This window comes from Ceratotherium simum, chromosome 9, assembly GCF_057802395.1.
Source record: "Ceratotherium simum simum isolate JZ-2026a chromosome 9, ASM5780239v1, whole genome shotgun sequence".
Lineage (NCBI taxonomy): Eukaryota > Metazoa > Chordata > Mammalia > Perissodactyla > Rhinocerotidae > Ceratotherium > Ceratotherium simum.
Genome location: NC_141908.1, coordinates 74,048,100 through 74,064,440, shown reverse-complemented (window position 1 = coordinate 74,064,440; position 16,341 = coordinate 74,048,100). Strand labels below are relative to the sequence as shown.

Here is a 16,341-nt window from a genome sequence, read left to right as displayed (position 1 = left end):
CCATTAGTAAATATTTTAAGCTTTGCAAGCCACACAGTCTCTATCTTAACTATTCGACACTGCTCTTGTAGCGTGAAAATGACCATAGATAAAATATAAACAATGAGTGTGACTGTGTTCCAGTCAAACTTTATTTACTAAAACAAATGACGGGCCAGATTTGGCCTACAGGACGTAGTTTCATGACCCTTGAATTAACCTATTGTCAAGTTCATGTATCCTCTTAAAGTATAATGTGAAATATAGTACAAATGCTTTAGTTATATTTTCACTTTTAATTATTTTTTCATAAAATTTATTTTTTTATAAAATTTAATTATTTTTTTATTGAAGTGTAATTGATATACAATATCCTATTAGTTTCAGGTGTATATCATAGTGATTGGATATTTTTATACATTACAAAATGATCACCACAATAAGTTTAGTTACCATCTGTCACCATACAAAGTTATTGCAATATTATTGATTATATTCCCTTTTTAATCTATTTTTAATCTAACATGGATTATTGACTCTTAGCCTCTGGACTGCTTTAATATTTACATTTGCCATAAGTTCTTACCAGCCAAGATACTTAATTAATGTGGGGGGAAGTGTGGCTAAAGATAATTTGAGATATTTATTAATTACTGTGTAAGGATAGGTATTAGTTGATACAGTATTCTAAGTAAATTTTATACTTCTTTTATGGGGGAAATCTGTCTTACTGTGTGGTACATTTTATTTGCATATCCAGTTATGTGTTTTCATTCTTAGTTTGAGCACTTACTTTCCTTGCATTCTGAGTCTGTCATTCCCTCTAATTGAACATTTTTTCTCCTTTTACTCAATCTTTTTTCTTTTCCCTTAGACTACTTGGATGAGTATCTTCACAACATAAGATTCAACTCATCAAATCTTAATCCCTTACAGAATTGTTTTCTAAACTTTTTTTGGGTAACATCTTCCCCCATTTTGAGAATACATCATAACAAGCAGTAGGATTTTATATTCCACACTTGACTAATATTTTAAAATTATCTGTTTTGGAAAGACATGAGGGAGGAGTATAGGGTTATCTTTTCCATTCCATATGAAATTATTGTTCTTTTAGTGTTGAGATCTATTCAAACTGCTTATCTAAGATTTATTGCCAAGATTTGATGACTTCTTATTAGCCAAATCCCAAGGGTTTTGTCCTAGTTCTTGTCCTCTTAGGTTCTTTTTAATTTAATTCTACTGTCAACTAGCCTGTGCTCAAATTTTAATTTTCAAATGTGGCTCTCTTTCCTTGCATTAAGTTTGATCTTTCAGTGTCTTTTTCAGAAATATATTTCTTCCTCTTTTACCAGCTACTAATCATGGCACGATTCTCTTTGCCCTCTAAATTGTCTTCTAAGGGAGTTTCCAGTTTTCTGCATTTTAGTAGTGTTTAAAAGTGAATCTGACCCTAGTGCTTTGATTCTCCTCCTAATTTAACCCTAGAACAACACTTGGATGGATGGTCACTACCTTCTCAAATTGAAACTCACGAATACACAATTTCTTACATTTATTTTCAGAATCCTCACCTCTTATGTGTTAGTTTGCCCATCTTCCTTTTCACCTAAAATCAAAACAATACCAGTGATTTTTCTGACCTCTTGTCTTTGTGTCCCTTTTTCAGCTAACTTGCTAAGAATAATATATTTATTTCTCTTTCCACTGCCAAATACCTTTCCTAAGCTCTATTATTGCCTAACCAGTTTACTGTATATTTCTTCAAGATGTCACTGTCTTCAGTTTCCACGCTTTAGTCATACATAAATCTGAATTTAGTTTTTTTAATCTGAAGTTAGTTTTTTTCCCTCTTATGAATCTCATCAGCTCTTATACATCCTTACCAAATTCTTTACCATTAAATATTCTCCCTTCGGTTTTCACATACTTACCAACCTAAATTATTCATATACAACTATTTATATTGCTTTTCTTTGAGCTATAATAATGAAGCAAGCTCTGCTCCTGTTCTGTCTAGGCATATTGAGCCTTCAACAAAGCAGTTCCACATACATGGAATAGTTTGACTTCACTTATCTATTTTTCCTTAGAGAACCAGAGCATATTGCCAATAAGCTGTGAGTAGTTGACTAGGCATGAATAGCTGTATATTACCACAGTAGATTTCATTCATTTACCAAATATTTATTGAGCATCTACCATGTGCAACCCAATATTCTAGACACTGAGAATACATCAATGAACAATAAGTGGTATTGGACAGTATTGAACAGGCCAGAGAAATCCAGGCCAGTCTATAGAGTTTAGCAAACCAGACAACACTGGTTTGTCTGTCACCAACACTGTCATGCTTTCACCAGCATGGTAACCACTAGCCCCATGAGACTAGTTAATTTCAATTTTAAATTAATTAAAATGAAATTAAATTTAAAATTTGGTTCCTCAGTAGCAACTAGCCACATTTCAAGTGCTAAATAGCCCCACGTTGGCTACCATATTTGGCAGTGTAGATATAGAACTTTTCCATCAACATAGAAAGTTCTATCAGACAGTACTTCTGTACAGATATTGAAACAAATATGGAGAATTTTGAGCCTATCCAAAACTACAAGTATGTCATAGGACAGCTTGGTTCCCTAAATTAGGAGCTGGCTTACACCCAAAGTGCCGAAAAGATAATAGCAACTTGGTTGTTTCTTTGACCCAAACTAATCTTAACACACACACAAAAATCTCAGGATGACACAGATATATGGAATTACTCGGTATTATATGGCATCAGTACCTATATGCCTGTCCTACCAATGCCAACTTGAAGGGTACTTTTTGGGTTTTGGACGACTTTCTAAATAGCCTTCTGCCAAACTCCACTTCCCTTTTAAAAACATATTTTTAAAACCCACCAATAATATTTTCAAAAATAGAAGGAATGTTATAACTCACTTGTTTCTGTGTTGCCTGTTCCCCATTTTTATATACTAAACATTTATACTGTGACACTAGACTAGGGATTGTCTAAAATAGATGGTAAGCTCTCAGAGAGCAGGAAGCTCTGGACCCCTCCTAATCTCTAGCCTCTCACTTCATAGTACTCTAATCTAATATAATTAGTACCACATGTTCTGCAAGTATTTAGTAAATGTTGATTGATATCCTACGCTCATCTACTCTAACTTACTCTTTTTTTTCCCATTCAGTCTTTCTGATCTATATTTTCTTTCTCTTTACTTAACAGACACTGTGGAGCATTCATTATTAAGACAACTGGGCAGCTCTAGTCCAGCTCAACTGATTTCTTGTCCAATGATCCTTGTGTGGCCGAGATCCAGCTTCAACGAACCGGCTAGAAGCTGCCCGTTGTGAAACTTAGGGTTAGTTAATACCTCACTATATTTATTCCACTATAAGCTGTCTAAATTTGATGAAATTTGCTTTTTCAGCTGTTATACAAAATTATTTAGGTAGATGTGGCATGTTGGTGTTTTTATGTGTTTATCTAACTGTAGTGACATTTTATACAACATGTTTTATCCATTCCGTAAATAATAACCACATTGGGAATAGTGAGGTGTCTTTCATTTTCTCTGCTTTGTGTTATTTTTCCTCTCAACCTTTTAGAAGTTATGTTTCATATTCTTTGCTGTTTATTTTAATATTTAGGATAAAAGTCATTCCTAATTCTAAAAGAATTTTTAATACTTTCATGCCTTTTAGCATATAGTATATTTAATCTTAATGATTCAGTTCTACTACTTTGCTATTTTGTCATTTAATATGCTTTTGTCTAATTTTTTATTTATTACTGCTACTCTTTAATTTTGCTTCTGCCACAGTTTTCAGAATTTGAATACTATTTATACTGCTTTTTTTATAACATTTTCCAAATATTAGAAATACCATGAACATGATCAATATTCTTGCTTTTTCATGTGATTAATTTCACTATATTAAATTTTTTCTCTAATATTTGAGATAATACTGCAGCAGCCTTCCTATAACATAAGCCATTTGCTACCAAATTTTATATAATTTGGATCACCTAGAATTGTTTCGATAAAAAAAGGGCTCACTTCTGACATGATCATTGACTGATATTTACTGACTGATATTCTACTGTATTTTAGTGTTCTTTGAATGCTTTAATCTTTTGACCTTTTATTCTTATACGTTACCAATATATTACATATGTTATTAATTTTAAAAAGGACAAGTAATTGTTTTAATAAAAAGCAAAACTACTTCTTACACCAAAGAAAAACTTTAAATTCTGATTCTAAAACCAATTCCTATTATAAAGTTGGAAAATAGGTAGGAGGAAAAGCCATTGTTCAAAAGTTACAGAACAAATCCTAAGTGTTTTTATCACCGAAATTTCTGTAGTAGTATAAAAAAGTCCTTCTTACATTGATTTGCAGTTCTCTCACTGACTTCCTGATTTTAGGAGAGAAGGAGAAAAGCCGTAAATATCGGCATTACCCTAATAAATCTATCTCTGTCCTCTCCTGTTCCATCCCCAAATGTATTCCATGATCAGCAGCAGCAGTAGCAGCAAAAATAATAGGACATAGACCTCAAAGTTTTTCCTAGTGAGTCAAATAGGGTGTTTCTTTTGGAACCATAATGAATATGTTTGCCAGTCAAATGGTTTCAGGAGAACAATAGGACCATATGAATATAAACTAGCATACAAGGACCTCATGTACATTAATATTCTCAGTTCTCAGAAATATAAATAGACGAGTAAGTCCCACAATGAAATTTCAAAAGTTTTTCTTCTGTAAGTAAAAATTATTAACCATTGATGTTAGAGATCTTCTTTTGATAGCACTGTCCTTGATGACAAAAAAAGTTGTTGTGATTTTTCAAAATGTTAAACATGATGCTAAACAAATCCTGGACTGTTAATAAAAATTAATAATGTATTATTGGATAAGGGATTTTGATAATAATTGATACCCAAGTGTGTTTCTTCTGCACAGCCTTAGAGATTATATGCATAAACACGTATATATACACACACACATAAATTATATGCATACACACATAGACACATATATCCACACATATATAATTCATACATATACACTTTCTTAGAATTTAGCTTTATTTTGAGAAGCTAATCAAAACGGTGGAATTTATTGTCAACCTGAATACATGGAGGACAGCATCAACCTTCTTCATGGCATAACTTCGTAGCCCAAACATTTTACTTCTAAAAACAGACAGATTTGGAAGATGAAAATTCTCCTTACATATACTAAGTAAAGCCCATTTTATTTTTTTCTTTCTTGTAGTATATCTTCTAGAGATAAATTTGAGAAGTAAGTTTTTACTTACTTAGTACCCATTTTGAAAGGCCAATCTGGAAACATCTGAAATTCACTCTGTGTTAGAGTGAAATGGATAGTACAAATATTAGTACATTTACCAAAATCACAAGGTAATAACTTTGCAACTGTTTCCCAAAATCTTTAATACAATCGAAATAGAAAGATGGTAGCTTGTCAAAAGATAAAGGATCCTGGGGCTGGCCTGCTGGTGTAGTAGTTAAGTTCGCACACTCGGCTTCTGTGGCCTGGGTTTCGCAGGTGCGGATCCCAGACACGGTCCTATGCACCACTTATCAAGCCATGCTGTGGCAGGAATCCCACATATAAAGTAGAGGAAGATGGGCACGGATGTTAGCTCAGGGCCAATCTTCCTCAGCAAAAAGAGGAGGATTGGCAGCAGATGTTAGCTCAGGGCTAATCTTCCTCACCAAAAAAAAAAAAAAAAAAGATAAAGGATCTTGGAAAATTAAGACTAACTTCCTCTGTCAGCTGATTTCAGAAGGATGGCTTAGAATAGAGAGGTATGATTTAGTTTATAACATTGCTTTATACTGCCAGTAATGGCAGTACAGTATTTTCAAACAAATTTATACATGGTAACTCCCACATGTAGGAGTGTGTTTCCTGGATATGCTATATTTAACTATAAAATGAAGAATTGGAGTCACATACACAAAAATTCTTTGTATCTTTCCCAGAAGTAGTGCTTGGATAATATTAAAATATAGAACCAAAGGACTAGAAAAGACTTTAGGAATGCATCCAATCCAACTTTGATATCATGCATCAACATGCCCTATTGTTATAACAGTAAATTGCTGGTGCTAGACGTATACTTTGACAAAATTTATTCTGAAATCTCTACAGATTTAAAAGAGGAAAAGGGCAAAATTTTATCCAAAAGATGGATGTAATATTCATAACTGATGCTGTTTCTTTTAACTCTATTCATTGTTTTTATTCTTGTGCATAAATTCCTAAAAATGTGCTATCAGCTTCTGTCCTTCCATGTTGAGTACCACGTTCTGATTAGCAGCTACAGTTATTGCTGTTTGTTGGACCTCCTGTAGGTGTTTGTGTCTCTTTGCTTTTATGTATTGCATAAATTTGCTAATATTTTATGCATTCTCCTGGTTCCTCTCAGAAATCAAGTGCCATTCAAGATCACTTGTTTTATTTCACATTGTCATTATTTTATTTCTTCTTTCCATATGACATAATCCTTCAGTTTTCTATATTCTAATTTCATGGTTATCTCAATGTTACCTACTTTCTGACCTGTCAGATCCCCAAATATAAAATAGCAGGCATAGATTTCAAACTAATGAACTAACTGATTGAGGATTCCAGTTTTATCATTCTTTTTAGGCATGCTGCTTAAAATATTATCAATATAATGCCAAGCCTGAATGTATTGAAGTGAAGATACACAGTAACAGGCCAAATAGTCATTAACACATTTTATTTAGGCCAGTGAGTGAGTGATGTTGATATCTGACTTATTTTTAAAACATGCAATTTAAAATTTTTCCGCTTACTGATTTGTCAGTTTTCCTCATTTGATATGTTTTTCTTAGTTAAAAAGTGCCAATACTTGATTATTTACTGATATTTTGATGCATAATTTTCTTAGTGAAGCTAGTATGTTAACCTCAGTTTTGCATTTCTGTCAAGGTGTGTACCCACAAGTAATTGTCATGTAGTATTTCTCTAAAGGTAATTGGAGTCATAAACATCTTGGTGTACTTCTTCCCTTTGGAAAACAGGGATGTGAGAAGGTGCCTTTCTGTATTTAAAGACTAAAGCCTTTTCCTTTGTCGCCTGCTAAGAATCTTTTCCTCACGTGAGCCCTTTCACTTCCTGGGGTTTTTTCCTTATCATTTGGAGGGTCCTAGATCTCACACTCCTTTGGGATGTACCTACAAGATTCCAGTATGCTCTTAGGCCTGAAGAGATAATTTCTAATAAGAAAGTCCTTTGATTAGACTCTGACTTTTTTCTTCATTTTTTCCTTCGTGGAATAGAGAGGATAAAATACAACTCCGAGAGCTTTTCTTTCCTGGGGAAAGTAACGCTTTTGAGGGGATGGTAGTTTTGGGTTGTTATTTTGTTTTATAAGGAGAGTCAAGTTTCTGCTCTAAAGTATAGAGGCTTCAAAGTAAATGTCTCAAAGTTCTTAGCATTTATTTTCCTCCCATTATTTACCATCAACCAGCTTTGTGGCATTCTCTCTAGATCTTTGTCTTTGATAGGTTTCAGTGCTTAAAAAAGCACTTTTCCCTTTGGAAAATTGCAAGCTAAAAATCAAACTATGTTATTCCTGTCCCATGAATTCCCTAAGCCTACCAGTTGTCTTTTTTCAATATGGAAAGAATTCCCTGTCTATTCACCTGAATATCTCCTTTCCAACTTGGTTTCCAAGTACGATATCCTTATTGTTTGATCAATAAAAAGAATGTATGCTGTCAGTATGCTGGCAAAGAGAAAGACCTCCCTCCATCTGGCTTTCCCCTCTTCTGGCTATAAGCATTCTGAGGGACCTCTGTTTTCTATTTTGGATAGAATTTCTCCAAATTTTGAGAGACCTGAGTCTTTTCTTATCTACCCAATTCAATTAACTTGCTTTGACTGAAAATGATAGAGCTTAAGGATATTTACTAGGTAGCCATTCTTTATGCACTTTCATCTCTGCTTTCATTTTCAAATATGGCTCTAAACTGAAAGAAATGCAATCAAGCATACTTAATTTTGGAAGTTTTGTCCAATTCTACCCATATTACCAATGATATTTAAATTCATAGGATATTCCCACAAAAGATATCTATATTGAGCTAAATATATAATCTAATAATCCTAACTTGAATTCTAGATTTTGGGAATAAAAGCAAGGGAGAAAAAAGGATCTTTCCCCACTTCACCTTCCCTAAGAATAGGGTTAAAGAGAATTGCCTGTTAACCGAAACACTTTGGTAGAATTTCCAACAGTATAATGTAACATGAAAAAATTCAGGCAATGTGGGGAAAGATGTTTTGGCTTAAGGAATTCAGCTTAAAAGCAGCTAATTCATACTTGACCGTGTCATTCTTGGTTTTTACAGCTTCTTTCCTTCTTCCATTTCTGAACTCATTGGTACTCTTAAAGCTCTACGTTTTTCACAATGGCTCCTAATAGTAATAGAGTGAGCATTTTGGAAGTATGAAAATAAAGAACCAGGATAGCTTTTGCTTGAACATGGAATGTTATCCTTTTAATCCTCAATTTCTTTTGCTTTTTACATATTGTAAATATCATAAAAGGAAAATTTTAAAGGTGATAATCAGGCACAGTTACCTTTGTGTCTAATTCCTGAAGATAAGATGCAACTGGAAAGCATATGTTAGTTAATACACATCTTTTTTTGTACATCTATATCTTATTCTTGATTTCAAAAAGGCTGTCCAGTTTCCTGAAAGAAATTCATAGGTGCAATCCTAGATAATAATGTAATACAGACATTTTGTATTGCACTTTAGCAGATTTGTATTTTTGAAGTTAAAAACTTCTTTTAAAGATTCTAACTCTGATTTAGGATATAAACCTAACACTGTACCATTCATTTAATCTATTCACTTGCTTCTTGAAAATTACTTCCTAAATCATCATCACCTTTGCTTAAGTTTTGTATACCCATTACAGAGAATTCAGCTTTCCTTATTTTCTTCTAAATGATGAATTATTTGGGAAAGTATCCAAAATTTATTCTAAAGATCATTTCTTCATATAAATTATCCAGTTGGTCTACTTTTATTAAACATCCTTCAAACCAAACATCTTTTATATGCTCTAGGTAAAGGTAACCAACAATATAGTTTTCACTGACATGATTTAATCTCAGGTCATGCAATTTCAAAAAAATCTAGTCTCTGTTGTTAATAAAGTACAGTTCCTTCTATTATAGTAAGACAAGCTTGCAGTTAGGGTCTGTCTGAATAAGATCATGTTTAAGAATGTGACTATGTCTTTTCTCAAAGATAATTACATTCTCAGAGACTTGCCAAGTTCCAATATGAATATTAGCTTAACTTTCTCTGAAATATGATTATCTGGATTCAGAATTAGGAGTCCTTGTTCTCCAGCACATATTTGCTCTTGAATCTCACTCCCACCTTCACTGATGAGCAGCAGACACACTTGATTTGATTATCTTTATAGAAACCTAGGCCTTTTACCTGTAGACAAGGTCCTCTGATGTTCTTATCATACCAAGTTCTGCTTTCACTTCTGCTCCTTGTAATAGTCAGAAAGTTCTTGACTTTGCTGATCTCTGTTTCAAGTTCTTCTCATATGTAGAAATGATACATTTATCATGCAAATCAAGATACTTGAGAGTGAAAGGGGGCACCAAAAATAATTAAAATAATATAATTTTTGAAATATGTACTTATTGACCAACAAAGAAGTTTATCCTATTAATATACCTATAAAGTCATTCTATTCAGAGACTATTTTTCAACATTGAAATTCCAATAATAGGCATAAACCTAGACCGTCCCAGGTAAATTGGGATGTAGGTAACTCTATTAATATATTATAAAATGAATATAACATTAAACTGGTATAGTTTAGTATAGTATAAAAGGCTTTTCAAAAAGTATAGTCTGAAAGGCATTAAACCATAAAAGATAGACCTGAACTCCTCTATTACTTTATGGTTTAACCATAAACCCTTTAACCCTTGAAGCTTTATCGTTTCTGGTTTAGCCATTGACACAGCTATATAAATAAACTGAATTATGTTTAGGTATAAGCCTGTTTCCCTATGTTATAAACATGAAATCATAGAATCATATACCTTAAGGACTAAAGAAGCTACAACTGTGGAATCGTCTTAAGATATTAGTCTTAAATATTGGTAACTTAACCTGTGTAACTAAATTTGCTATATAATTACTAGGTTGTTCTAAAGAAAAGTTAAGTCATTAAAGATTGTTTAAAGTCCGTGATAATATTTCTTATAAAAATTGTATTAACTTTGTTGATGTTGATGATAATCTTCTATAAAATCATGCTTAGAATATCACGTTTTGTATACTATATTATTCCAAGGTAAGAATAATACCTTAGGGGCCGGCCCTGTGGTTTAGTGGTTGTGTGTGCACGCTCCGCTACTAGCGGCCCAGATTTGGATCCCAGGCGCGCAACGACGCACCGCTTGTCTGGCCATGCTGAGGCCGCGTCCCACATACAGCAACTAGAAGGATGTGCAACTATGACACACAACTATCTCCTGGGGCTTTGGGGTAAAAAAAGGAGGAGGATTGGCAATAGATGTTAGCTCAGAGCCAGTCTTCCTCAGCAAAAAGAGGAGGATTAGCATGGATGTTAGCTCAGGGCTGATCTTCCTCACAAAAAAAAAAATAATAATACCTTATATTTATATAGCATCTTACAGTTTACGAGCACTTCACATACATTATCTCATTTCATCCACTCAGTATTTTTGTGAGGTAATCAGGCAACGTTTTATAAGAGAAGAGAGGCTTAGAAAGGTTAAGAGAATTTCCCAAGATGACATTACTATTAAGTGGTAAAACCCAGACCTTCTGATTACTAATAAATTGTCACCTGTAAGGAAGCAAGTCATTTCTGGGGAGTGGAGGGTTGAGAGGGGAAGATCCTTAGAGACACAGTACTTTTCAGAAATAATTTTTGTCTCATCCAAGAGTTATGGACCATCTTTTGTTAAATCACTCAAATTAAATCTTACACAAATTAAATCTTAGACACAAATAAAATGTCTATTCTGATCCCTTAAGCATCTGGAAATCAGGATCAGAAAATATTTCAATTTTAAAATAAACAAATTATGATAATCATGAAACTGTTTAATCATGCTTTTATCAAGTAACCTAAGTATGAACAGTTTCCTAACCAAAATAGTGGAAATAAAATTACCCTAGAATTTAATTTTTAGATTATTAGTCAAAAATTTTCTTTAAAAGTGTTGTGCAATTCATCATTTTGGAAAATAAGGAACACGAGGTGAGAAGAAAGGCATTCTAAATTATCTCCCCAAAATTTTAATCCCTCTGATAGCAAAAGATATCTACAGGTAGTGCCGTCTACTCTTTATATTTTGGGAACATGGCACATTTTTATGTGTTTTTTGAAAGCATCAAGTCCACCAACAAAAGCCAATGAATCTTTGGTTGCTTTTCTTCTTTCTTCTCATTCTTCTTGTTAATAATTGCAATATAGGCAATTATCAGTCTTTGTATGGACCTTCCATGTAGTATTTGCTGTTTCGGAAACGGTTATTCTAGTTTAGTTTTCTTTTTTACACCCTAATGACAAATGCCAAACTCATGCCATTTTTTATATTGATAAAATGTGTATGGTGCTAAGATAAATGGATCATTATCATAATTGCCTACTGAAGTCCCCTTAGCTCAAAAATTGTAACAGTGCCTAAGGTTATATATAGCCTGATGTCATTGGAGTGAATTTTCTCACAACACTGATTTTGATAACTATCTTTAACTTATATTACAATACTCCATAAATGTTTGTTTTCTGGTTAGAAGACTTTTATAATTTCACAAAGTATCTTGGAGTGATATAAATAAACTCTCTGTGTAATTACACAATTTAAAACATTTTTAACCCTAGAAGCATCTAGGTCTGATATGCCATAAAAAATTACCCATTGTTTTTATGACTTATTCTTGATAGTTACCTATTCTAGCATTGGCAAGTTGTTTCATTGTTAGTAGACATGCTCAGTCTTGGTAGGTCAATAGAGTGGCGTTTGTGCCCAGATCATGGAAAGTACAACAGTATAGAATCAACCATTCCTCTTTACAGAAATTTTGCTTATCTTAGAAGATTTAGTTTGTTTCCCTTAACTTTATATAAGTTGCTAGTTAAGTTTTTAGAAGAACTACTAGAATACTTGGTATTAAATTTCTGTTGTCAGATTCCGGTTGGGCAATTGATTTGGCCTATGTCCTACTTCCAAAGTTTTATTCAGCTTTATGAGATAAAGCTTGATGCCTGCATTCTTCTTGAATCACAACATTCAAACTCAAATCATTTAAAGCAGGCAGAGCAAAGCAAATGATGCGATTTTTAGGCAAAAGGATTTGGCTCAACACTGGTGCTCTGAAGTAGGCATTTAGTCATTATAGGTGCCTTAGCTGAAATTTTCCTATTCTCAAGTATCTTGAGCAAATAGGATGTCCAGCAATACTTATGTTCAGCAGTGGATCAAATAAAACTCATTTGCTGGAACACAGTCTATTCACTGGATGTTTTACTTAACAGTAGGATAAAATTTCATGTTGCTTTATTAACGTGAAAGTTTATGAATAATTCCTTGATTTTCTCTGGGTAGCTGCTTTCTCAACCATAGAATCTGACTCTTATTTTGTATGTCACTAAATACATAAATCTGGGCCGGCCCCGTGGCTTGGTGGTTAAGTGAGCGCGCTCCCCTGCTGGCGACCCGGGTTCGGATCCCGGGTGCGCACTGACGCACCGCTTCTCCGGCCATGCTGAGGCCGCGTCCCATATACAGCAACTAGAAGGATGTGCAGCTATGACATACAACTATCTACTGGGGCTTTGGGGGGAAAAAATAAATAAATAAAATCTTTAAAAAAAAAAAAATAAATAAATAAATAAATACATAAATCTTTTTTTTTTTTTAATCTTTACCAAAGTTCAGGGATGGCACAAAGGGATGGTTCAGAAGGCACAAACGTAATAATTTAGAAATACCATTAGATTTGTCTATTCCCAGATCCTATGTAGTGAGTCTTTTTTATAGCCCTAGGATGCTTTCCTGTCCAGCAGCAAGTTATAAGGTAACCTACTCTTTCTAGTGGGAATTTCCTGAAGCACACCTTCTCTCCTCAGAATCCAGACCCAGTTAATATTATTTTTTAAATCTTTCCCTTAAGTAATTGTAAAATAAAAGCCATTTAAAATGCATTAAAACCCTAATTTTCTTTAAATCTCTTAATAGGAACCAAGGTTACATTCTGTGAGAAGAAGCTTTTCTCAACCTTCATCTGTAGGTTTGAAACCTCGATATTCTCGAAGCCCACACTTTCATCCTAGAAAAGATTTCAGAGCAGAGGATTCAATTTTTACTCCATCTTCCTCTACTGATTCTGTTAAGTAGAGTCTTGGATAACTATTTTATCCAATAATAGAAAACAACTAGCCCCATGTATGGTCTGGTAACAAATATGAGGGTTTTGGATGTGCTTAAGGTTAAATGTTTTTGCTTTTTAAGGGAATTAAAGAAATCTTGGTAGCCAGAACATTGGAGGTGCAGGATAAAATCATGGTTTCCTTTATTTATTCACACACACTTAAGTAACATAGATTTTTAATCTGTAACAAACAGAACAAAGGTTATATCTATAAAACAACAAACATCTTGATAAATTTGAAAAATTTGGTTATCATCTGGCTATCTTATCAACATGATAATGTCATATACACCACTTAATCTTTGGTGTTTGGATTTTTCAGTTTTATTCCAGATGTTTCATATTTGTAGACATAGCTATAGCATATACAGAATATTGATAGCAAAAGGCCATTTGTTGTAATATAGTAAATTAAAAAAAAAAACGCTATCTTCTTAGGGAGATAATATGTGTGGAAGATTCTAGCTTCCACCTTATTTTAGTTTCACTGTGTTTAGGTTTGTGTGTATTTTACCTATATTAAATGTTTTTGATAAAACATTTCAGATTCTTGGTTTACATTAGAAATTTTGACAGACATTAATACATATGCAAATAATTTGTATATATAATATCTGGAAATCTGTCACATTGTGACCATTTATTTGATACCAATTACTATGGCCAAAGTTGACACTATTCTTAAAAATACTTAGATATTCCCAAATCTATTTCTGGCCCTGTTTTGTCATTCATACAAGAAGTATAGGGTTCTTACAGCATCTTGGCAAGTAGAAGCATTCACTGCATATATCATGTCAGATTCAATACATATTTCTTCCTTTAACACAGTGACACTGTCAGTATTCCTTTTTTTTTCTTTTAATTTAATATTCCTTTTTATATTTCATTCAGGTCCTAGTTTATGAGGTTTCTAGGCTCTCAAAACATTAACTTTGACTGAATAAAACTTACCCATAACATTATATTTTACCTTTTAAATACAAAGAAGCTGTGACTGTCTGCTCTTATAGAATTGAAAAATTTTTTATAATGAAAAAATGCCACACTAAAGTAGAACTTTTTAAAATTCAAAAATGGCCATGCCAGCTTTTTTTAAATGCTGCCTGTTTAATATATATCCCAATTTTCTTCTGTAAAAACTTTATATTCCTTTTATAGATTGGATTATTAAAAACAATAAAAAGTTATGTAAATAAGCAATATTTAAAATCTGTTTGCATAATACTAGGAAAGAGTCTTATTTTTTTTCACTATTTTAATTTTATGTCCACTCCAAGAACTAAAACTACTTTGCATTTCTGTTGGGAAAGAATAAGAATTATATATTCAAACCTTCTTATAATATTAGGAAGATGATAACCCAATTATAATGAGTTAAGTTTTTTATCCTGTCTCATAAAGGATAATGAACTATCCATTGATGTATATATTTTAGGGGAATATCACCAGAATGTTTCTGGGCTAAAATATCTAGGTTGAGGAATAAAATGTAATAGCATAGTTATATTAAGGAATATTTTGGCACATCCTAAGGCCACTCCATCTACTGAGAATATTTTATTTTGCTACATTTACTTTAAAAGTAACATTCTGTGTGTTAAGGTCTGATGTTCTATAATTGAGCCCTAGTCAAAAATATCATGAAACAGTCTATTTAATGCTCCCATTTGTGTGGTGTTTTCAGTATACATTTTATTCCTATATTTATCATTCAGGCTTAGGCTTATCCAGTATATGCCAAGGCATTTTTGTTCTAAAACTTTTATAAATTTAAGAGTCCAAGATAAATTGTATTTTGCTTCAAAAAAGATTTACATCTGAAGTGTTTTTCTTAGCTAATTTATTTTAGGCAATTGTGCTCTTTACCAAAATGTATTCATATACTTCCACAGTACATTCATTCAATTCTATAAAGATTATATTGCATCATTTTTCTCTCCAGACATAAAGTATAGAAAAATGAAGGTGGTATGAAAATTCATTAATGTACCAAAAAAAAAAACCTATTCTGCTTAAATTGTGATATTTTGCTCTTATTTTTATAGATAATGTAACATATCCAAGATAGCAAAAACAGCTTTAATAACTATAAGAGATCAATGTTTTAGCTTTTAATCACCAAGGCTCTTTTTACTACAAGTCATGATATAAAAATGAACAAAGATACAGAGACTAAACCCGCACCCTTAGGCTCATATAGTTCTGACATGACCAATAGTAGTATATTGAAATGTTTGATTAATACAAAAAGTATTGCCTAAAAAGCATATTTTTTCCTTTGATGTTTTGAGAAAACATCCAAAGGATAATAATTTTAAAATACACATTAACAATTTTTAATACTTTCAATGTGTTTCTTGCTAATCATACTAGGATCTTTGTTTTTAACATGTCTAACTTTGGTACCAAAGCAAAGAAAGCTACACAGTATCCACTTATATAACACATTTTTAGCAACACATAAAAGAAACTTTCTAAAATCCTTATTGGTATCTGACCTATTATGCAAACTATTAAAAAAAGATACTAATATATGTAAATTTTTCCTGCTCTGTGTATGCCCAACTACTGATCAGTAAAGTTAACCTTAGGATTATTTTATTCAGGCTTTATCCAACTGTTTGTGAGAAGAGCTTTCAATTAAAATAATATTTAATATCCTTATGTCTATGCCAAAGGAAAAATGTAAATAAACTCAGCAACAATCCTGTTTACAAAATAGATTTTTATGCCTGTGCCGTAGCTATGTGTCTATCTTTAGAGAATGACTTGTTTAAAACTCTTGAGCTCAGACTTACCTACCTTCACATATTGAATATTTAAAACG

General features: G+C 32.7%; 1 protein-coding gene across 2 annotated transcripts in view; it reads left to right on the top strand.

Annotated features, from left to right (window-relative positions):
- Window positions 1–14,629, top strand: part of BOLL (boule RNA binding protein) — a 65,893-nt gene extending 51,264 nt beyond the window's left edge. The window contains exon 11 of one of the 2 annotated variants that reach the window (XM_087435548.1): window positions 13,319–14,629. In XM_087435548.1, the coding sequence (XP_087291674.1) occupies window positions 13,319–13,477 (159 nt within the window). In that variant the 3' untranslated portion in view covers window positions 13,478–14,629. Of the gene's footprint in view, window positions 1–3,217; window positions 3,620–13,318 lie in introns of those variants that run through there. The other variant, XM_004426768.3, reaches the window with a different exon arrangement.
- The last annotated feature ends 1,712 nt before the right edge of the window (window positions 14,630–16,341 follow it).